The 25641-nt window shown below is 43.9% G+C and overlaps 1 protein-coding gene across 2 annotated transcripts in view; it reads right to left on the bottom strand.

Moving 5' to 3' along the window:
- Positions 1 to 25641, bottom strand: part of LOC137432830 (aromatic-L-amino-acid decarboxylase-like) — a 171863-nt gene that overhangs the window by 11146 nt on the left and 135076 nt on the right. For both annotated transcript variants that reach the window (XM_068125071.2, XM_068125072.2), the window contains exons 11-12: positions 8062 to 8081; positions 7742 to 7840 (exon numbers count right to left, since the gene is read on the bottom strand). In XM_068125071.2, the coding sequence (XP_067981172.2) occupies positions 7742 to 7840; positions 8062 to 8081 (119 nt within the window). The remainder of the gene's footprint in view (positions 1 to 7741; positions 7841 to 8061; positions 8082 to 25641) is intronic.

The following is a 25641-nucleotide window of genomic DNA, read 5'->3' as shown; positions in this document are numbered from 1 at the left end:
AGTACAAAAAGTTTTAATTAAAACAAAAGCCGCGTCGATGTTACACAATGCCTAGATGCAGCTGTGCCTATAACGTCGATGTTATAGGCACAGGACATTCCTATTGATTCGATTACTTGATGTTATTTTTGTGCAAAGTGAAAATATATCTCGGCATTTTCCCGTCTGTTATTTCAGGCGGTGTATGACTGACCATGCCGCGATTTAAAATATATATATCTCGGAAATTTCCCGTGTGTGGCGACACGTGAACGAAGCTATGCTCCTCTCTCCACATTATTGTGACGACGTATAAATTAAATATTTCATCGTGACGATTGTCATCAAATGGACGAATTTTTAATATATCTCGGCATTTTCCCGTCTGTTATTTCGGGCGGTGTATGACTGACCATGCCGCGATTTAAACAAAATATATATATCTCGGCATTTTCCCGTCTCTTATTTCGGGCGGTGTATGACTGACCATGCCGCGATTTAAAAAAAAAAATCTCAATGGACTTGAAGTTACAGGCCTTTGAGAATTCATTTAGTTCTATAAAGGGCAACTTTCATCGGATTTTCTTCCCGTTTTTTTTCAACCGAGTCTAAAACTATGTTAGCGACTGTGAAAAATGAAATGATATATCGAATTTGATTTGAAATAAAACTGTGTGAGAGAGGAAGACACCACGGGCCTACAAAACAGGCCTCAAAGCTATGCGAGTTAATAAAATGGTGGATATCTGTTTATATGAAGGCTCTCCCAGAATGGGTGGAGCTATGGTTCCCAGAATGGGTGGAGCTTTGAGGTTTTGTCTTCTCTGCAAGAACAAGAAGAACAAGAAGAAGAAGAACAACAACAACAGCAGAGTGCACTCTCTGAGCAGCGTTTGCGACGCGGCTAAAAAAAATTCAGAGGCAAACTTTTTCAGGGTGCCGGTCATAACTCGTCTATTCTTCAAAAAAAGGCACCATGGGATCGTTAACATGCATCAGCTAATGCTAGCAGGCAGTGACCCAGCTTAACATCCATCAGAGGGACAGTGCACTTTGTGATGCATCACAATCCTTATGCGGCACGAATCTCAGAGCCTCCGTTAGGCGCCCGTGGAGCCCGCAGCTGCTGAGGGCCACCCGCAAATATGGGCCTCCCACATCAGCGCAAGCACCTTTCTTTGAAGTCGTTGTGCAACATGGACGTTTCCAATAACACTATCCTGCATGCCATCCGGCTCGCAATCGCTTCACTGATGGGTTTAATCAAAGACATCATGTTGCACTTCACAACCATGTAATGAAATAATGGTTGTGATCTGCTGCAGTTCCTCCCTGGCGGTTGAGATCTTTAATGATTTATGAGTGGTTAGGTATGCGTGCGAGGGACTGCCTGTATTCTGTGACGATCCGAGTTGGTAAGCATAATAATTCCGAGTTATTATGCACATCCGAGTTGGTAATTTGATCCGAGTTGGTATAATTGTCGCTCCTTTATACGGCTTGCTTTTTAAAGGGTTTTTATATGGCCGTTTGCTAAGAATTGCTTAATCTCTTTGTAGATGATGTGGAAGTTTTGATTTCAATAAAGCTCACTATTTGGAAGGAGTTTTGTGGATTCATATCACCACATTTTTTATTGAAATCAAACCCTTCGCTTGGAGTCAACATGGACAAGTTACTGCGACTCAAAATGTTCAATGGGGACCCTCAGGCGACAGATGCAGCGAGCCAATGGGAACATTGGCTTCGGGCTTTGACCAATTATACAGCCACGACGCCAGACATGACCAATGAACAAAAATGGTCTGTGCTCACCTGTCACGTGTCCAACACCGTTTTCGACTACGTTTCACATTGCGAAACTTATGCGACCGCTGTGGACGCGTTACGAGAAATCTACGTAAAACCTCGTAGTGCTCTGTACGTGAGACACATGCTCGCCACGCGGAGACAGGATCCATCGGAGCCTCTCAAACGTTATCTTCAGTAATTGACGAAACTTGGGAAGGACTGCATGACAGAAGCTCGAACGGCCGCTGAGACAGCAGATGATTTGATGCGAGACGGCTTCGTAACTGGCCTCTCATCCCCCACGATATGGCTAAGATTACTGTAGAAAACAGCTATGACGCTCCAAGATGCTTACGATCAAGCTCGCGTCTTGCAGCTCGCGCAAACTCGCTCTGAGGCATACGGACGGCCTTACATAACAGCAGGAGCTACCGCTGAAGCTTACATGGAGCTAGCCTCTAATGCCGAGCGACCACTTGTGGGCGCCGCGACAGCTCCGGGAGCTATCGATGCTTCGCCGGCACCCGAAGAAGAAGCCCAGGGTACAACCGCTGCGATTTCTCCTCCCGAGAATGCAAAGTGCTACTTTTGCGGAAACCGACGGCACGCCTGGGCTCTTTGTCCTGCCAAGGATGCGATGTGTCATACTTGCGGGAAGAAAGAACACTTTGCGAAGGTTTGTCACTCGATGAAGACGCGACGTACTACCCTCGCGGGAACTAACACTTTGCGGGAAGCCCACTCCGCGGAGCTGGCTCTGTCACGGAGCATTTCCAGCATGGCGCTACCTGTACTCATCGAGGGGAAAGCTGCCGATGCCCTGATCGACACGGGAAGCAGCGCAAGTTATGTCTGTCAAGTGCTGGTCAAACAGCAGGGGTGGACGGTCGGCCCAACTACGAAGCGAATCTACATGGCATCTTCAGGCCTGTGGCCACGCTTGAAGGGGATGTGCATTGTTAATCTGGTTGTCAACGATATTGTGTATCCTGATGCAAAACTCATGATAATGTCAAACTTATGCGCCGATGTGTTGCTGGGCCATGATTTTTGCATAGACATGGACGGTAGGAAATGCAGTTCGGAGCCGGGGAGAATACCCTTTCTGTTTGCGATCTTGCCTAGATGGCTATCGAGCCCCCCTGCTCTCTTTCCTAGCTTAACTGTCGATTGTAGACCCCATACCATAAAGTCTACACGGTATACTCGTGCCGACGCGCAGTTCATCGCTGATGAGACAAAACGATTGCTATGAGAGGGCATTATAGAGCCTAGTAGTTCTACGTGGAGGGCCCAGGTGCTCGTGGTGCATATGGCGGCTAATCATCAGAAGCGCATGGTCATGGATTATTTGCAGACTATTAATAGATTCACACAGCTTGACGCATATCCTTTACCCAAATTGGATGATATGGTACGTGACGTGGCTAAGTACCGTGTATTCAGTACCTTGGATCTAAGAAGTGCGTACCATAATATACCTACCTATACGTGAGTCTGACAGGCCCTATACTGGGTTCGAATCTGGCCAAAGGCAGATCTATCTGTAAATCTCAATGAGGATGAAAAATACAGTGAAACACGCAAAAACCGGACTTTTCGTGGCAGAGTTGTTGTTGTTTATGTGCTTCTTCCGTGTCCATCACACTTTATTCTTAAATGGTTCCTGCTGCCATACATTAAACATCCTCTTCATACAATTCAGAAAGATAGATGGACTTTTAAAATAGAACCCTGTATCTTTATGTTTAAACAGACATGATTTTTTTTTCTCGTATAATCAATCATTTCTTCTTGTTTCCATACCTTTTCCAGTAACATCCCTACTTCCTTTTTCATTTTTTAAAATGTTTTTATTACTTGTTAAATAGATTTTCAACGACCTCAAAGTAAATCGAAGGAAATTTACTATGAAGTATTTACTCGATTTTACGTCATTTCCTCCATCTTGCGGAAGTACCTTTAGGACGCGAGTAAGCGTCATCTTCTTTTTTAACATACTCGGAATTAGGCTCACATAAGCTATCCTGTCAATAATGAACAGTGATAGGCACAGAAACCGGGGTCCTAGGCATTACGAGTCTGGAGCCGCAAAAATAAAAAAGCAAGAGGCGTTGAAGGTTGAAGAAACAAAATTGAGAGGCTGTCTTGAGAAATTTCTAATGAAACCACCAAAAGCGCAGCACAGCACATTTGACTCAACATCACAGCTCCAGCGCCAGGAGCAAGATAGGAATTCCGGGGACATGGATGAAGACAACATTTTTAATGGAAGAACAGATGCCTGGACAGGCAGAGAAAGAATCAGTTGGAGGTGAGCTGTCTGTGGATTTTGTCAAATTTTGCTGACCCTTCAGAGTGGCCTCAAGCGCTTGACCAGGTGACCATTTCTGCCATTGTCAAGCTCGGGTCAAAGTATGTGAAAGTGCATGATTTTCCAAAGAAACGATGCGAATATGAGATTCTCAGCTGAAAATTATTATAGAAAGCTCAAAAATGGTGAATGAATCGAGCGCACATGGCTAATATATTCTATAGCGGCCGACGCTGAGCACCGCTTCTGTTGTAAGCTTTTTGGAAATGTCGCCATGCATCTCACCTGTCTGGTGGTCTCATCTCACCTGCCATCCAGCCTGGAAAGATTTGTCAAAAACATTGTCCCGACATGAAGCCTCACCAGACCACACAGCTTGCATGCAGAAGTGGAAGGAATTGGATGCAAGATTAAAAGCCGGAAAGACTCTCGATGATAAGCTTCAGAGTTTGATAGACCTGGAGAAAAAACATTGGAGAAACTTCCTTGAGCGTTTGATTGTGATTGTTCATTTTTTAGCTGAGAGAAATCTGGCATTGCTTGGGTCATCGAAAGGCCTCGACGAGCCTAACAATGGTAATTTTCTTGGGCAGTTGGAGTTGATCGCCCGATTTGACCCAGCCATGCAGGAGCATATTCGAAGATCATCAACCGGGGAAGTATGAGATAACTATCTGAGTGCCGATATTCAGAACTAGCTCCTTGGATTATTAACCAACAAAATCAGAAGTGAAATACTTGCACGTGTTTCAACTTACAAGTACTACCCGGTGTTGCTTGATTGCACCCCAGATATAGGCCACCAAGAGCAACTTTCCGTCAGCATCCGCTTCATTCGTGTGCAAGATGGAGAGGCTTCTGAAATATGCGAACATTTCTTCTCATTTTTTGTTGCGAAAGACACGATCGGAATGAAACTATTGGACAAGTTATTGGAAATATTGGATGGCTTTGGTCTACCTTTTTCTGACTGCAGAGACCAAGGATACGAGAACAGCAGCAACACGAAAGGGAAACGTTCTGGCGTTCAGGCTCGGATTCTGCAGATGAACCCTCAGGCATTTTAGGTGCCCTTCAGTGCTCATAGTCTGAACCTCGTGGTTTTAGATGCTGCTCAGTGCTCAGTATTATCAATATCATTTTTCTGCTTCATGCAACAGCTCTACATGCTTTTTGCAGTTTCAACACAAAGATGAGACATTCTAAGGGAACACACCTCCATTTCCGTGAAATCACTTTCTGAAACATGATGGGAATGTAAAACTGAGGCTATGAAGGTTGTGTGCTATCAGCTGCAGAATTTAAAGGCTGCTCTACAGAGTTTGGCTGACACTGCCAAAGGAAAGGATGCTAAATGTTACAGCGAGGCGATGGGCCTTGTGAAGGAAGTGGGGACTTTCAGATTTCTCATATGTCTGGTCATCTGGTACGATATACTTGTCCAGATCAACTAAGTCAGCAAGGTATTGCAGTCAAAGGACATGCAGTTGGATGTTGCATTAGACCTAATCCAGACCTGTCATGCTCACTTGGTGTGCTATCACGATTCTGGATTTGATCAGGCCATGGATACTGCCAAGTGTCTTGTGCTGTCAGAGGAGGCAGAAAGAACATTTTGTGACACTCGCAAGGTTAGCAATAAATGTTACTTTTCTTACGAGTCTGCAGATGATTAACTTCAGGGGCATGGCCTGCCGGCTCCGCTCTTTTGGAGGCGGGCTTCGGCCGATTGGTTATGTTCTTGGTTCTGTCGGCATGCAGTGGACGGTTATTGTTGTGTAATGGAGGCTTTGCATGGCTGAGTGTTCATTAAGGTGCGGCTTATTGCCGATCGGCAATGTCCGGGTACTGTCGGCGGTTGTGGTAGTTTAATGGAGGCTTTGCATGGCTGGCCTTGTGGTAGAGGTAAAACGTATGGAAAAGTCACAGAGGGAATATCATGTACTGTGGAAAACTAACTTTAATCCCTATCTAGTAAACACAACTTCACCCCTCGTGTGAAGACACATAAACAATCTTAAGCTCCAGTTTTCCTACTTAAATACATCGAGATGTCTCCTACACGTCCACGGTCGATGCTATAACTATACAATCCTATCTTTACTATGGGATTCCATCATACACCCCCAAAAACGTAACACAACTATCCTAACAAGTTTGGTTACAATCGGTACAGGCATAGCTGAGATATGACAATACATTACCCATGATGATGTGGAAAGGCAGAATCCTTTCCCTCGCGGTCCCTCTGTGCTGTCTTTCCCTCGCGGTCCCTCTGTGCTGTCTTTCCCTCGCGGTCCCTCTGTGCTGTCTTTCCCTCACGGTCCCCCTGTGCTGTCTTTCCCTCGCGGTCCGCCTGTGCTGTCTTTCCCTCGTGGTCCCACTGTACTGTCTTTCCCTCGCGGTCCCTCTGTGCTGTCTTTCCCTCGTGGTCCCTCTGTGCTGTCTTTCCCTCGCGGTCCCACTGTACTGTCTTTCCCTCGCGGTCCCTCTGTGCTGTCTTTCCCTCGTGGTCCCTCTGTGCTGTCTTTCCCTCGCGGTCCCTCTGTGCTGTCTTTCCCTCGTGGTCCCACTGTGCTGTCTTTCCCTCGTGGTCCCACTGTGCTGTCTTTCCGTCGCGGTCCCTCTGTGCTGTCTTTCCCTCGTGGTCCCTCTGTGCTGTCTTTCCCTCGTGGTCCTACTGTGCTGTCTTTCCCTCACGGTCCCTCTGTGCTGTCTTTCCCTCACGGTCCCTCTGTGCTGTCTTCCCCTCGTGGTCCCTCTGTGCTGTCTTTCCCTCGCGGTCCCTCTGTGCTGTCTTTCCCTCGCGGTCCCTCTGTGCTGTCTTTCCCTCGTGGTTCCCCTGTGCTGTCTTTCCCTCGCGGTCCCTCTGTGCTGTCTTTCCCTTGTGGTCCCCCTGTGCTGTCTTTCCCTCGAGGTCCCCCTGTGCTGTCTTTCCCTCGCGGTCCCACTGTGCTGTCTTTCCCTCGCGGTTGTCAGCTCTTTCACGAGCCTCGATTCAGTAAAAGAAAAAAAAAAGAAAAAAAAGACAGGTACATGCAGAGACAGAGAGAGCTGGTCATTCTAATACTTCGCTAACTCCCTCCAGAACCAAGGTATAAATGGATTCTTCGCCTGAAGATCTGTCACCATATTATTAGCCTTCCAATAGAAAGGGCCCCCATGTGAGATTTGCAGGGGCCACCCACTTAAAGTTTGCAGAGGGCCACCCACATACCCAGCAGAGGCTCTGTGCGCCACACGATGCATGATACTGGTGGGTAGGGAATCAAACCATGGCTAAATAGTGTTAAGGCAAGTATCCTCTCTCAGCACCATCCGATTCGACTCATTATCATTAAAGTTTTGTAAAATGTTTGCAATTCGATGCTGGGGATCACGGTTGTAACCCCGTTGAAGATCAAGATGCAATGATGTGGCAACCACTCCTGCAAACCTCTCACCACCTCGCAGTCGAGGCTGGGCCTCATGGATTAAAAGTCAAACTAGTCAATCTACTATATACAGTCAAACTTCATGGATTATAAGGCTACAAAACACGTTTTGTGTTTACAACCTGCGCACGTCTTGGTTTATGTTTACCTGATTTATGTTCAACCAAACAAAACACATTGCAGGTGTTATCAAGTTATATTCACAATTTCACCCCTCACTGACCGAGAGAATGAGTTCCTGCATCTTTTTGATTCCAAACAGACGGAAAACGAACCACAGCTTGAGTGAACTGAACTTCCGTCCAAGGGAAATCTGCCAGTGCTGGGTGGGGGAGACACATGATACAATTTACAATTGTCCCTACTCATATAATCTATACAATGGTTATTATAGAAAGGGTTTTCACACAACTGTAGTTGTTCAATTTTGAATGTTGGTTGAAAAGATAGTACGGTAGTTGTGTTTTGCAGTACTTTGGAAGTTCTAGGCCAAAGGATTGCTTTTGACTCTTTATCTGCTTGTTGTCATAACCGGAAACTCACCCGATAGTCTGTGATAATATCTGCAAAGAAACAACGGCTTTTAAAATCATGGAGGCAATTATAAAGTCATTGGCACACAGTTGTATAATGGAATCCATCATTACCCCAAGTGCATAGCGCAAAGCGGGGTTAAGCAAATGAATACCCGAGTGGAAGAAGTCACGAAATGACTCTATGTAAAATGAATACAGACCTGGATTTGTTACCATACTATAGATGAAGTTCCTGGTTCTAACTCACTTTGCCCAAAAAATGTTGACTTTGACTTAAGTGCATCTGTGGGAGTCTGTCCACCTTTATCAAAATATGAGAGACAATACTTGATAGATAAAGGATTATTTATTTCGTACGTACGGAGAGAAAAGTTTGTCCTCAGGCAAGCAAGTCTCTGAATTCCAAGTCACAACTGCATTCAATATATACTCAAGTTAATTTCAACAAAGGAAGGCAAAAGTGGAAACTGGAGCATGAGATCAGATCACAGGAATGCTAATATAAGGACCCTTGGCTTCACATTTTTGCACAGGGTCAAACTACAGATAAAACATGTTTTTGCCACCTCAGCACACAGAAGCAGTTCTGCCCTGCAACTGTGAAATGGCTCTCAGCCAACTCTATACAAACAAGCATATCTCCTTTGGCCTGGCTCACTATATCACATGATGCATTTACCCAACATGCCTTTGGCCATGGCTGTCTCTGATTGGTTCAGAGATGACAATTATTCATTTCTACCCCGACACTTCCACGCAGGTCTTCAATTGGCTCACTACTCTGTCTGTCTGACCAACATCAGTCGATGATTGAGGAAATACTTCAATTCAATTCAATTTTGTATGTTGAACACTGGAGAACACAAATGGGAACACAAATATGCAGTTTATCAGTACTTTCACTCTGAATTTGACAACATTGTACGGACTCTCGTCCCGAGCACGCATGTGTCATGTCATGTCATGTCCCTAGAGCAATTGCTTCAGTCTTTCTGGTTGTCTGGCAGTTAAACAAAATTGTACATCATTCCAAACAGGAAACTTGCTGTTTTTAGGGATGTCATGAAGGACACAAACAACTAATTTAACATGTTAAATAAGGTGATGTAAAAGACGCTGCAACAATGGTGATAAACCTTTGAAAAAAGTTTTTTCCTCCAAGTTATTTTATTTCAATTGAATTGTAGTACTTTATCACTAGAACATAAGTCGCCTTATTAGCACATTCAAAACCATCCCGTTTAGCAGTACTTGCACAAAAGATTACGGCATTTTACATCATCATGACCAATCAAATTTGCCGCCCACTGACCCCGCCCATGTGCTTGTTTCTCAAGATGGTGTGGGGTAAGGTGTTCGATGAACTCTCCAGTTATAAAGGTTTTTATTAACAAGTGAAATAAGGTGGTGTAAAAGAGGCTGTATCAGCGGCAGCAAACTTCCGATTCAACAGGTTTTTTTTGTTTACAGCTTTTAAACTTTTAATTTTATTTCAATTGAATTATAGATTTGAACATTGCAGAACACAAATCGCCTTGTTTGCACTTCCAATGTTTTACACCGACTTGACAAATTAAATAAGCCGCACACTCTGAGGTTGGAGTACCAGCGAGATTCAAACAAAAATGGTGGTGCCTCGCAATGTAATGCCAGAACTAACTTCGTCCAAAAGATCTGCATGTTTAAGTGCATCTTTTTTTCAAAGATCGTTCCAAAATCCATATACATATACATATATACGTATACTGTACATATAAATATATACATATAAATATATATACATATACAAATATATACATATACATATAAATATATACATATATATATACAGACTTGGCATTTAATATGGAATTTTTTTTTTGTGGGGGTGAACTTACTTTTCAAGTTGACTTAGAACCAAAAGTTCATTGGAATTATGTTGAAATTATTCTAGATTTTGTTAATGTGACCTTTAAAAGAAACAAAAACCACATTTGACATTTCGAAGCAAATAAATTGATCCTTGAAAGTGATGTAAACTGATATTGAACTCAATTCACAGACAGTACTGTGTTAAACTTCGGTACGTTTTCCAGAAGTATTTCTTTATTTTGCCCCTTTCGCCAAATTTTTTTCAACAAAAACAAAAGTTAAATTACAACTGGGATTACGGACAGTAAAATTACAGTTCAGTACGTCGTGTAACCCCCACGAGCATTCAGGAGAGCACGTACACGTTGAGGCATGCTGTTCACGAGATTTGCCAAGGTTTGGACAAGAATCGCTTGCCATGCAGTGACAATAGCCTGCTGCAATTCACGCACAGAGGTCGGCTGCTGGTCCAAGTTGTCGATTTGACGCGTTAATTCTGCCCACAAGTTCTCAATCGGATTCATATCCGGGGACATGGCAGGCCACTCCATATGCTCTACACCATGGTCAGCAAGAAAGTGTTGGATCATGCGAGCACGATGAGGCCATGCATTGTCATCTTGGAAGACAAAGTTTCCTCAAAAGCCTACACGAGCAAATGGAAGCAATGTTTCTTCCAGAATGGCCCTGTACTTGAACTGGTTCAGGTTTCCATTCAGAACAACCAGGTCAGTTTTGCCCCCTGCATGAAAAGCAGCCCAAACTGTCATCCCACCACCTCCACCTCGGACTCTTGGCACTATACAATCTTCGTTGTAGGCTTCATGCACTTGTCTGTGCACTCAGACATGGCCATCTTGACGATAGACCAGAAATCAAGACTCGTCACTGAAGATCACGTGATTCCAGTGTCCTGGCTGCCATTGACGGTGCTCTCTGGTCCACTGCAATCGGCGCTGGCGGTATTGTCTTGTCAGGTGTGGCTTTCTCAGGGGACGCCTGGCACAATAGCCTGCTTGAACCAGTCGTTGGTTGACTAGCCTTCTGGATACAGGCACATTTGTCAGTTGCTGCCACTCAGCCCTAAGCCGATTAGCTGACTTGGTACGGCCATTGCGGGCTAACCGGTGCAGCTGGCGATCATCCCCCTTTGTGGTTCTGCGGGGACGTCCTGGCCTCGATATTGGAGGAGGGACACCCCTCTGAGCATTTCGTTTCGGGATCTTTGACACCTGACCTTGAGTGATGCCATACTGCTGAGCAATAGCACGCTGTTTCATGCTGGAATTTCGTAAAGCCACCACTCCATGACAAACAGCATTGTCGAGTTGACGGACCATCTCCAGAGGAAGCGGCAATAACTTTTGTAGACATGCAGCAGTTGTTTTCCACTAATACAGAACGCAACAACCCTTATATACCCGATTGTGAAGCCAATCGTCAAATGTACCTGTCCGTACATTTTGTCACGCCACCTGTGATATAATCCTGTTATTGATTTCTTGCTGCGACAGACAATCAGTGACATGGTTCTTTTAACAAAGAAATCACCGAAGCGTAAAAGAAATTCACCAGATTGATATTCTGAGTTCAGAAAGGAAATCCAAGTCAAGAAAAAAAAAAAATTCCATATTAAATGCCAAGTCTGTATATATATATATATATATATATATATATATATATATATATATATATATATATATATATATATATATATATATATATATATATATATATATATGTATGTATATATATATATGTATGTATGTATATATATATATATATATATATATATATATATATATATATATATATATATATATATATATATATATATATATATATATATATATATATATACATACATATATATATATATATATATACACATATACATATAAATATATACATATATATATATATATATATATATACATATACATATAAATATATACATATATATATCTATACATATACATATAAATATATACATATATATATATATATATATATATATATATATATAAATATATACATATACATATAAATATATACATACATATAAATATATACATACATATACATATAAATATATACATACATATAAATATAAATATATACATACATATAAATATATACATACATATAAATATAAATATATACATACATATAAATATATACATACATATAAATATAAATATATACATACATATAAATATAAATATATACATACATATAAATATATACATACATATAAATATAAATATATACATACATATAAATATATACATACATATAAATATATACATACATATATATATATATATATTGCGGTTTTGAGTTTTGACCAGTCAGTATAATAAAGGTTAAAATTTCCCCCTCATAGTTAGTCACACAAGCAACATGTAGCCTCGCGATAGTGTAGTTATTTCTTCGTATTTGTGAGCTTAGTCCTTTTCCTATGTTAGTTCTGCGTTGAGTAGAGTCAGGAGAATAGGTCCTACTTCTACTGACTCTCCAGCCTCCCTAGCCTCATGCCCCTTTGCGCTGACTTTGGTTCATTTTGGGCGAATTAACACGAGGCAGGCCTAGGAGGGTCGGGGCGGAGCCGAAGGAGAGGCGGCAGAGGAGCTGACGGTAAGCACGAGCCGCCAATCAGGGCTCAGAGGTTGTGGCGGCAGCACTGCGTCACAGTGCTTGGTAAGAAGGTTAGAGAGGGTTCGAGAAGGTTCGGGGGCGTATCTATATAACCCATCGCGCAAAGCCCCCGAGAGGACTTGAGGACTTGAGGACCCGCTGATGAGAGAGAGGACTCGCAAGGACTCGAGAGGACTCACTGATGAGAAGCACTCGCGCGCACTGACCAACCAGGAGGAATCGTTGACGAGCAGGAGTTGAGAGCGTCAAATAACTTTGAGAGATACGCGGGTGAAGAAAGACGCGCATGAACCGGAATACGCGCTTTTATAAAGTGACGCTCGGTTGAGCTGGAGGCCGAGCCGCATACAGTGCATTAAGTCGTGCGACTGATAATGGCTGTGTAATCGCCAGCCGTGCTGAGAGATGCACACTTTCCGTTATACCTCATCGGCTGCCTTTGTTCGGGAGACGCGCTACAAGGTTCCTTCCACCACCTGCTGCCATCTTTGCGGGACGTGCTGGGACCGTGGAGAGCCGGACCGGGCCGTTCCTGGACGACCACATCGATGCGTTTGGCTGGAGCATCAACATCTGCAATTCCCTGTGTGAGCGTGACGGGCCCGAGTCCGGGAGATAAGATAAGACTGACTAAGTGCTGCTCTGTGTCTCTGCGTCCCGATCATTGTACATACGTGTGGGAATAATTAAACATGTGTTCTTCCTTTTTCCATTCGATCGTTCCTGTGATCTCCTCATTGAATAAGCGTGGTACGAATAGAACCGCTCGAATCGGGTTCCACTACCTAAACTGCACGGACCACGTGGTACTCAATCCGCTCGGCGTACCCAAACCACATGTGGCTCGTGCGAGGCTTGCTTCCTCGCTTCTGTGGCGGCGCAGGGATTTAGGTACGAGCGAGACTTGGTCCCGAAACCCTACTTTGCATTTGCCCAGAAGGGGCGTTTCAAGTCTCGGTTCCGCCAAGCCCAGAAAGAACAAGGGGATTAATCACCCCTTGGTAAGGGGGAAAAAAAGGCGGCGGAGAACTGTAACAATATATATATATATATATATATATATATTGTTACGGATCTCGGTTTCGGCACTCCCCTTACCGAGGGGGGTTTAATCCCCTCGTCTTTTAAGCTGGCCGTCCGAGTCCTGGAACTATCTCGCCACTTCCGATCAGCGCTGAATAGGGTAGTAGGCCAATTATTCCTATGACCTAAGTACCAGCGCCTTCCGGTAAGTGAAGAAATGAGCCCCGCCCGAGCCGCGACTGTAATGGACATGCCGAGCGAAGCGAGCCACGACTCAGGCCGTTAACAAGAGACTAAACCCGATTATAAAGCGTTGGCCGAATCGTGCCACAGGTACTCAATGGAAAGAAGGGACTAAAGCGATCGGACGAGAAAGAAGAAACCAAAGGTAAGAAATAACAGACATTTATTAATTATGTACAGAAAACCAAAGGAAGAGATACGAAAGTAATATACAGGATGAAGAAGAAGAAGATACACGGGGCAAGCCTTAAAACAGTCTTATATTAAACCCTAGACAACAAAAAGGACAGACAACAGACTTACACAACAAGGGAATAGCAGGCAGGAATCACTGGAGGAGGGAGAAGGGTCCGTGCAGGACAGCAGGGCTGGAAGGTTCGGCAGGGTACAGCAAGGAGGACCGCTCCAGCTCCACGCTGGCTCGGCTGGAACCGAGCAGCCGGCGGCAGGTACACGTATTCGTTTCACGCAGTAGGGCTGTTTGAAGCAGCTTGTCAGAGCTCCGCACAGCTTCGTCTCTCTCTCTGCCTTCTTTTTCCAACTCTCTGCCAACTCCACTCAACTCTCTCAACTTCTCGGTTATGCTGGATCACTCCTCTCCCTTAAGCAGTCCCCCGCGCCCGCCTTTATAGCTCGTGGCCGTATCAAGCCGCCAGCTCTGATGACCCGCCTACCGGTTGGCTCACCGCGGTGCTGGTTGGCCCATAAGGGCTTTCTGACTCCACCTCCGATGACGCGTTGACGTGCCACACCCGTGATCTGGCGGCTCCTCCCCCTTCTTCTCGGCCCGACCGCATGGCCAATGGCGGCTGGTGGGGAGTTAGCAAACCACTCGCACCGCTTTTGAAGGGAACAAAAGGGACCTATCTTATTTGATTAATGCAACGCAGATTCAACTACTGGGAACAGATCCTTAAATGAAACACATAATAATGAAATAACGACGAAGAGGGCCTATGGTTCGCTACGTGTTGTTCATGGACTAACTAGAGTGCGATTTTTAACCAGCCAATTGAGGGGGATATTTACAGGGGAAACATTTATAAGGGATACATTCACTAAAATTTACTAGTGAAGGTTCCAAAAACCGTAACAATATATATATATATACATATATATATATATATATATATATATAATTATATATATATATATATAATTATATATACAGTATATATATATAATTATATATATATATATATATATATATATATATATATATATATACATATATATATATATATATATATATATATATATATATATATATATATATGTATATATATATATATATATATACACAGTCACGTGAAAAAGTAAGTACACCCCATGTAAAGTTTTGACTTTTTCAACATATTTCAACATACAGCTATTTGATCTTCATTTCAACAATATTAGGAGATAAAGGTGATATAATATAACAAATATCATGAAACATTTACATTTTGTAGTCCATTGTATAATTTAAATAAACATAAATGCAAATTTCGCATGTGGAAAAAGTAAGTACACCACTGGCTCTAATAGGTGGTATTGCCCCCTTTGGCAGAAACAACCTCAAGTAGGCATTTCTTATAACTGTGTACCAGTCTCTGACATCGACTGGGAGAAATTTGCCAGAAAAAGCCTGGTGTTGGGCTAGCGGCTAGGGTGCCAGCTTAGGATCCTAGGATCTGGGTTCGAATCCCGGTCGATCGCTGAATTAACGCCAGGGGGGTTGACTCAGGCTGTCATCCTTCCGAGGTCGGCTAATTCAGTACCAGTTCACTGGTAATTCCCTGTTTGTCGTAAAAGGCAACAAAAAGGGTTGGCGGCAGGAAGGGCATCCGGCCATAAAACATTGCTTCAAAAAGGGGACCAACAAAAACAACAACAACCACAGTGCCCGAAAAAAGGCGAACCCCCGCTTTGCGGGGAAAAATGGCCTCTAAAGGTGTTTTTTTAAATTTTATTTTTTACATTTTGTAGTCCATTGTATAATTTAAATAAACATAAATGCCAATTTCGCATGTGGAAAAAGTAAGTACACCCCTGGCTCTAATAGGTGGTATTGCCCCCTTTGGCAGAAACAACCTCAAGTAGGCGCTTCTTATAACTGTGTACCTGTCTCTGACATCGACTGGGAGAAATTTTTGCCCACTCCTCCATGCAGAATTCTTTCAGCTGTGCGATGTTCAGGGGTTTCTTGCATGCACAGCTCGTTTCAAGTCCCCCACAACATTTCGATGGGATTTAGATCCGGGCTTTGACATGGCCATTCCAGAACCCTCCATTTCTTTCTTTTCAGCCATTCCTTGGTGGATTTACTGGTATGTTTAGGGTCATTGGCATGTTGCAAGGTCCACCTTCGGTTGAGCTTCAACTTTCGGACAGATGGCCTCACATTATCCTCAAGCACCCTCTGGTACAATGAAGAATTCATAGTGGATTCTATGATGGTGAGCTGCCCAGGCCCTGATGCAGAAAAGCTGCCCCAAACCATAATATTTCCACCACCATGCTTTACAGTTGGTATCAGGTTATTGTGGTCAAATGCTGTCTTTGGTTTTCGCCAAACATGTCTTCTGGTACTGTGGCCAAATAGCTCTACCTTTGACTCATCTGTCCAGAGCACATTGTTCCAGAAGTGCTTGTCTTTGCCTCGGTGTTCATTGGCAAACTTTAGTCTTGCCCTGATGTTCTTTCTGGACAGCAAAGGTTTCCTCCTAGCACACCTCCCATGTAGATCAAATTTGTGCAGCCTCTTTCTAATGGTAGACTCATGCACTTTGACATCAACAGTAGCAAGAGCTACCTGCAGGTCCCTTGAAGACATTCTGGGGTTCTTAGAGACTTCTTTCAGCATCTTGCGGTCTGCTCTCGGGCTGAACTTGCTGGGGCGGCCTGGCCTGAACAAGTTGGCAGTTGTTTGAAATCTTCTCCACTTGTAGATGATCTTCCGGACAGTCGAATGATTGATTTCAAATTGTTTGGAGATCTTTTTAAATCCCTCCCAGACTCGTAGGCATCTATAACCTTCTTTCTGAAGGCCTCAGAGAGCTCTTTTGATCTAGGCATGGTGAAGCCGCACAGTTCAACAACAAAGAGCAAACCAAATTAAATGTCTGAGGTTTAAATAAGACAGGTTCCTCCAAGATCCTCTCTAACGATGTTCTAATCATTTGCACCTGAGCTGGTGCCCCTGATTCTAATTTTAGGTATTTGAAGTAGTGATAAATGTAGGGGTCTACTTACTTTTCCACATGCGAAATTTGCATTTATGTTTATTTAAATTATACAATGGACTACAAAATGTAAATGTTTCATGATATTTGTTATATTATATCACCTTTATCTATCAATATTGTTGAAATGAAGATCAAATAGCTGTATGTTGAAATATGTTGAAAAAGTCAAAACTTTACATGGGGTGTACTTACTTTTTCACGTGACTGTATGTATATATATATATATATATATATATATATATATATATATATATATATATATATATATATATATATATATATATATATATCTATATATATATATCTATATATATATATATATATATATATATATATATATTGTAACGGATTTGAGAAGTGTAACGGATTTGAGAAGTGTAACAATTTTGAGAAAGTGTAACGAATGTGAAAAGTATGGTTTTGTTGTGTGTAACTGACCCTCGTAATGTAAAGAATGGTCGCAGCTCGTCCTCTTAGTTAATTCCATAAACCTACACACAGGACACGATATATTCTTTTAAATAGTTAGTCCCTTATTCTCTGTGTAGGCTAAGGATGTGTTTCCCACTAGTTTGACTCTTCATTGCAGCGAATTAAATAAGAGTAGGCCCTTCGACGCCCCATGGCAGCTTCCAAGTGCCAGGTTTGCACTTTGCTGCAATTGCCTCTTTTGGCACTTTGCTGCATTTCCATCTGCCGTCCACTGTGCTGCATTTGACTCCATTACGCACGAGGTAACGCCGAAGAAGAAAGGCGGGTCTCCACCTCGTCATAGAGGGGAGGAGTAAGTCTCCTCCCAGTAAGCTCATCCAACCCAGAACGAGGGGTTTGGCTTGAGAGGGCGGAGAGAGAACGTTTGGGGAAGGTTCGAAAAGGGTGAAGGGCGGGGCCTATATAACCCGCCGCGGGACGCTCCCCAGAGAGATACGAGATGAGCTTTTACGGAGATGGGTCCAGGAGATGTGCTGGAGACGAGCAGGTGTGACTGAGCCGCCGTGAAACGTGCCGCGCTGCAGGAAAAGCGGACCGGTGCAACGCAAGGAGCGCACGAGGCAGCAGTACAGAGAAAGGAACTTCGCCGCGCAGTTTGGGACCAAAGCTTGGCTTCTTGACGGCGGTGCCTTCTGGCCCGACCGTGCCCAGTACCCGCTGAACCTTCCTTGCCTCTAAAAGCCACCCATCTCCAAGCCATTCATTCCTGCCTGCCTGCATTTCCCCGTGTAAGTGTGATCGTCCGTCTGTCTTCAACGTTGTCCTGGGGTTTATTAATTAAGCTTGTATAGGTAAGCTAAAGATTTCACTGTGTGCCTGCGCCTTCCATTTTCTGTATATAACCAACTGCTCTCTTTGCTTTGGCTTGTGAAAATAATTAATAAAACCTGTTATTCCTCCGTACGTCTTCTTCTTCTTCCTCTTTGCATTCGGTCGCTTTAGAGTTTTCCACATTGAATAGCTGTGGCGCGATCAGGCCAACATTTGGGTGAATCGGGGTAACTGTTAGGTCGCGGGGCCTCTGCTCGGCAAACAACATCTTATCCGCGGGCCTTAACAATATATATATATATATAATGTTACGGTTGAACAATAAAAGAAACCCCCTCCAGTTAATTACATGACAACATGTAGCCTGCATTATTCAGTTATTTCTTATTAAATGTAAAGATTAGCTCCCTTTCCATTGTGTAGTCATTAAAGCATATATGCGTTGAGTTAGGCAGGATTCCAACCCCTTGTGTTTTTGAAAGAAGACGTTGGTTCGTGGGTGGGCGAGAACGGTCCACATGGAACTTTCCAGAGGGAGGCGGGGCTGAATGAACTACCGCACGTGACCAACAGCGACCAATGGTAGGCCGTGGAACCTTCCAGAAGGAGGCGGGGCTGAATGACTGCATGTGACTGTACAAAAAAAAAAAAAAAAAATTGTCGCGCGATTTCCCCTCTATTAAGACTGGGGAAATTGCGGATGGCCAAGATGAGTTTTAGCTCCGAGGCGACGTTCAATGGCGGATTTCGCTATACATACGCGTGGGGGGAGGAAATAAGGAGGAAGAAGAAGCGGCGAGATTTACCTCACGGTCGCCAGCGTCTTCAACCTGCAAAGTGATTAAACGCACACGAACACAGGATTTTGAATAGAAAATAAAATAATAAAAGGGTTTATTTAAAATAACTATCGGGACAGGGAAACACGATGATAAAAACTAGAGCCTAGGTTGGGACTTCCCCACTCACAGACTTCACATATAGCATAGAGGAATTAATAATAAAATAACCATTTCGTTGTGTTTGTGAGTGTGAGCTTATCTGAATCCGTAGTCTGCAGTTATCAAGGATGGTCCAGCTCCGAGCGCAGTTGTCCGACCGCGGCTCCGGTCAGCGAGAAGTAGGCCTCGTTCCGCCCCCATTCGCGCTCCACCAGGCCCACGGACGCCGCTGCACACCAAGCCTCGTGTCCCCGCGCGATCCTTCGCGAGGTCTGTGCATGAATGCCGGGTAAGAGAATCGTCGGCGCGCCAACGTCCTTCCAACATCCAACGAGTGAGGGTCCAAACGGGACGAGGTCCAACACAAGAGAAGGTCCAGCGCAAAGGGACAGTCCAGGGCAAGAGGGCAAAGGGAAGAGATCCAACTCCCAACGCAAGAGGGCAAAGGGAAGAGAAAAGCGGAGGCGAAGACAGGCAGAGGCGAAGAGAGAAAAATGTAAGTCAGCCAGTCGTTTTACTGATCGTCTTCTGACGTTGGCTCTCTTCTCGAATCTTCCGATCGCGTTGGTCGCCTCTCATTGGCCGAGCGCTTGGCGCCCTGCTCCCATGCCATTGGTCGGTGGCCAATCACAAGTTCTTCTTTACTCTTCAATCGGTGCTCTTGGTGTTGCTCACCCCTCCCCCTCCTGTCAATCACGAGTTCTCCTGGGCGTGGCTCTCAGCCTGCCTGGTCAATGTTTGATCGCCATGGTGTACCACTGCGTGGCTGCTTGCTGGCTGTCTTTTCGGTCAGTCATAGTGGCGGCAGGGGAATTAATTAATGTGGTGCACTAATGGGTCTAGCTAATGCATGTGATGTGTTGCCATAAGGGACAAATGGAATGATAACCAGGTCTGACATACGGGGGAAATAGCATAATCCCTACAACTATTTAACATGCCCCATTCCTCATAATGGGGACGAAGATACACCTTAATCCGGACAAACGGGCTAGACGGGTCCGCTACTTATTTACATCGAGATGGTTCTTGCTGCCCTTGACAACCGGAGCAACTACCTATGCAGATCTACCTAAATCTATATCTGCCCCACCCCAAAATTCATAATACAGCCCCCCCCCTCCCCCCCGGAACCGTAGCACCTGCTAGGGTCACTGCAGGGTGGTGCTACCATTCAAGTCTTATCACTTACTGTCTCACACTTAATTAGCCTATGAAATAAATCAGAAGGGCTGTGGGAAGTGAGCCGAGCTGAAGCTACCTGCCTATTCTCCTTAACCTGCTAACCCCTTAACCAACCATGCATTTCAAATATTTACAATCATTAGGATTCGTCGTTCCTGCGGAGGAAGGGAAATAAACAACATGCAAAACCCTAAATTCACCACAAACTTAACCTTAACCAAAACTTGCAAAAATTTGTAAGCTCTATAAAAATTTGTACAACCCCTTCCTACAGACCGCGTCTCCCGGTGGATGCCACAAGACTCAACATTACCTGCGAGGCCATCCCAATGCACCCCAAATTTCCACGGGCCCTGTCCTGGTGCTACAGGTGAGTGACATGGCTCAGTGGATTTCGCCAACATTCACTCGACACAAAACCCATAACCATTCATTCTCATTTCAAAAATCATCACAACACTAAATCATTACCAAGCAAGTACTTCACCCCCCCCCTCCCCCCCTGCAGGACCATGGCATTGATGTCATATTCATGTGTGCGTTTCTCTCAACTTCTCAACTCGGCAGCGGGGAGGTACTGCACAATCAAAATGGTGGGGGCGCTTCAGGCTGTGGTGCCCGCAGTCCCAAAAACAAGTCACTTGACTTACACAAATTCATTGGCCACCCCCCCCCCCCACCCCCTTTTACCTCTTGGCCCGTGACAGTCAAACAGCCCCTTTCCGCCGTTACCCCGCCGGTGGGGGTCTCCACACTCCAGGCTCTGTTGCCTCCTGCTTCCGCGCAGCTGCATGGGTCGCCGGGAGTCTTCCACCCCAAGGTGCCCAAACAGACCCTCCACCGACGGGCTCCAATTTCCAGTCAACACTGGCTGTCCGGGGTAATTGCCGCAGAGGGGGGTCGCAGTCATCGCTCCTCCTAGAGCTTGATCTGTACCTGCGGACATGCACACCTTCCCCACCCACAAAATCCCCAAAACACATTTCCTCCCCCGCTGCCATTCAATTCTCAACACATTTCAAGAGCAGATGTTTCAAAAGAGTTGTTTCCAAGTGTTGCTGCCATGGCCTGCCATTATGTGAAATCCCCGTTCACATTTCAAATCATTTTCAAAATAATTACTTAATCACAATAATCACCACTCATAACTCGTACTTCAATTTCCATCCGCTCGACCACACAAAAACACATCACCTCTACACAAAAAACAAACGCCACCCACAAGACACTGTGGCACACATTCCACCCCCCACACCGGCCATGTCATCACTCTAGCCCGGCCCCAACTCCAAATTACATGTCCCCAATTTTACAAGGAAGTCCTGAAGCCTGGGACAGTACACATCCAAACACTTACCTCAAGTGCAGGTATTTACCAGTTGGTCAGGTCCAAAGTGCCATCCACCCGAGAAAATCCCCAAATTTATCATTGGACCATTCAAATTCTTCCAAATTGCACTTTTCTCCCTACTGTACTGGCAGGTATGTGGATCCGCCTCCAACGGTGAACTGTTCTAAACAACTACATTTGGCCACGACAGCTCCGCACCTCTACCGTGCAAGGGTCATTGGGACAAGCTGAGCAGTCGAAGCGCCAACATGGCCCATGAGTGTCCATAAGGGTGTGACCCACCATCCATCCTTCACCCCCCCCCCCCCCACCCTGCGAGAAACACAGCTGCTCTAGCCTCAGCTGACCAATGTGGTGAGCACCTGCTGCCAACAACACTACCACACTCACAACCTTGGCCCTGGGGGAGACGGTCGCAGTGCGTGGCAACCACATCACGTCACCTGCGCCGCCGTCATCCCCCAATCCACACAACTGCAGCCCCCAGTGCCCACCCACACTTGACCACGCCAAGGTCCAGCGGACAGCCATGCTCCACCAGGAAACTCCTCCAGAAGACATGGTCCACACACCTCGGACACCCACAGCACCACGTTGACCCCGACTACCCAACCACATTTCCACAACCCCGCATCCCAAATATTGGCACAGTCGCCCCGTAACCAGTTGAAGGCTGTGTCCTGCTAACCTATCAATTTTATCCCAGCCTCCAACACTTTGGTCTAACACACCGGGATCAATAATGGTGCCACTGCTGTCAGTGACCACCATAGCATCGCAAAATTTACCCTTAAATTTACATCTAACCCTCAGATTACCCGTGCCAAATATTTTTCACATTTTACGAATCTCACCAAAGAAGGATGCTTTACCATATACATGCCAGCCGAGCATGGCCCATCTGCTCGGCATGTTACACATTCCCGATTCAACAATCCCATGGCTCTCTTCCCAAGCCGAGAGTCCACAAATCACAACAGGGCATCAGTGGGAGGTCACTGTCACACCATCACGTTCCACAGATGCTCTAATGGTTGTCCGGCAGGCTATGTCCATCCCTGTCCATGCGGTTCGACCTGCGTCCATAGACCAGCACAGCATGGCATGTCATCACATGCTGGCTGTCCCAGAGTCTCAGGGAGAGGGTGTCAGGCCACATGCCCGGGCGGTCACCACATCAGGCCCTTGATGGCCACCATTGGTTGGTGGCCAATCACAAGTCCTTCTTTACTCTTCAATCGGTACTCTTGGTGTTGCTCGCCCCTCCCCCTCCTGTCAATCACGAGTTCTCCTGGCGTGGCTCTCAGCCTGCCTGGTCAATGTTTGATCGCCATGCTGTACCACTGCACAGCCGCTTGCTGTCTGTCTTTTCGGGCAGTCATTGTGGCGGCGGGGGAATTCATTAATGTTGCGCAGTAATGGGTCTAGCTAATGTATGTAATGTTGTGCACTAATGGGTCTAGCTAATGTATGTGATGTGTTGCCATAAGGGACAAATGGAATGATAACCAGGTCTGACATACGGGGGAAATAGCATAATCCCTACAACTATTTAACATGCCCCATTCCTCGTAATGGGGACGAAGATCCACCTTAATCCGAACAAACGGGCTAGACGGGTCCTCTACTTACTTACATCGAGATGGTTCTTAATACCCACGACAATCGGAGCATATACCTATGCAGATCTACCTAAATCTATATATGCCCCTACCCCAAAATTCATAACAATATATATATATATATATATATATATATATATATATATATATATATATATATATATATATATATATATATATATATATACGTATATACATATATATATATATATATATATATATATATACATATATATATATATATATACATATATATATATATATATATATACATATATATATATATATACATATATATATATATATATATACATATATATATATATATATATTTATATATATATATATATATATATATATATATATATATATATATATATATATATATATATATATATATATATATATATACATATATATATATATACATATATATATATATATATATATATATATATATATATATATATATATATATATACATATATATATATATATATATATATATATATATATATATATATATATGTATATATATATATATATGTATATATATATATATATATATATATATATATATATATATATATATATATATATGCAGTGCCTATAGAAAGTCTACATCCCCTTTCAAAATTTCACCATTGTTGCATTATAACCTGGAATTAAATTGCATTAAATCAGACTTTTTCTACCTTTATTTACACATTGTAACCCACAACTTCCAAGTGAGAAACAAATTCTACAAATTTCAGAAAATTAATTAAATATAGAAAACTAGAATATCTTGGTTGGAGAAGTGTCCAGCCACCTTATAATGGCAATTGTAAATTAGGGGGGATACGACTCACAATTTTCACCTGTACACTTGCCACAGTGCATTTGGTTTACTGACCCCTGCAGCTGTAGATAGCAGGGATGATTAGCCATGCCACAAAAATATTTGCCCCACCTCACTCTCTATTCACCTCACAATTCCCCCTATTCCCCCTCCAGCTACTCGCTAAGGGAGCGGGTTTTTCTAGCACATATAATTTCACCCTTCCTCCTTCCCTCAATCTCTTATATCTCCCCGACCACCATCACTTTGCCTCTCTCTCCTATGAGCACGGGTGTATTTACATTTTTCATATTCTTGAAGTACTTCTTGTATTCTTGCCAGGAAGCACTTGCAAGCAGCACAATGACCTAATGGTGACACTACAAGAACTTTGCTGCAAAGAAGGTGGATCAGGCTCAGGTGAACTTAGATGAGAACTCATTGGGTGATACTTCAAGTTGGCACCTTGGCAACCTGCTGCTTGCCAAAAGTCTCCGCATACCTTCTCCTATCAGTGTGCCAACAATTTCTGAAGGCATTGGTGAACAAATATCTCATGTAACCAACCACAAATTATCTTCGACATCAAAAAGTCAACCACCCCTACTTGTTCACAGACATCCGTCATATCTACCTGCTGAAGAACCACCTCAAGTTGAAGTGTGGGAGATGTACCGTGAATTGGTTAAAATGCTGCTTGAATTATATAAGAGCTCTGACAAAAGTGACACCATTGGGAATCTTGTTGTTACAGGATTCTCCAAAGCTTTACCCTCCATAGATCCCACAATTGTCATCACAAAACTCATTAAGTTAGGAGTCAGAAGACAAATTATCCCATGGATAGCGGATTTTCTAACAACCAGATGACAGAGGGTGAAATTCCAAGGTGCGCTATCTAACTAGAAATCACTGAGCTGTGGAGTACCACAGAGCCCAAAGATTGGTCCTCTGGCATTCCTTGCCATGATCAATGATGCAATGGATTAATCAGAGGTGCAGCAATGGAAGTAAGTCGACGATCCGAGTATTGAAGAGGTGAGGTCATCGGGAGCCCCTCTACAATGCAAAACGCCGTTACCAAACTCAGTGAATGGGTTGATGGAGAACCATCTTCACCTCAACACAACTAAATGCAAACAGCTGCAAATTTGCTTCACATGTACACCGCCGAGAACCACCTGTCCTCAACCTTGGAACTAATAGCCTCGATCTTGTAGAGGAAATTAAAAATCTGGGAGTACTGATCCAAGATGACATAAATGGAACAAGCAAGTAAAGGAAATGATGTCCAAGAACAAGATGAGAATGCATTTGCTGAGTCAACTAAAAAGGTCTTGATCCCACAATACGATCTTGTCAACATCTACAAGTCATACGTCCGGCCAGCGCGCGAATATGCT

Source organism: Myxine glutinosa, chromosome 8 (genome assembly GCF_964187855.1).
Source record: "Myxine glutinosa chromosome 8, kmMyxGlut1.1, whole genome shotgun sequence".
Classification (NCBI taxonomy): domain Eukaryota; kingdom Metazoa; phylum Chordata; class Myxini; order Myxiniformes; family Myxinidae; genus Myxine; species Myxine glutinosa.
The sequence above is the reverse complement of the archived record's forward strand: the minus strand, read 5'-3'. Positions and strand labels throughout refer to the sequence as shown.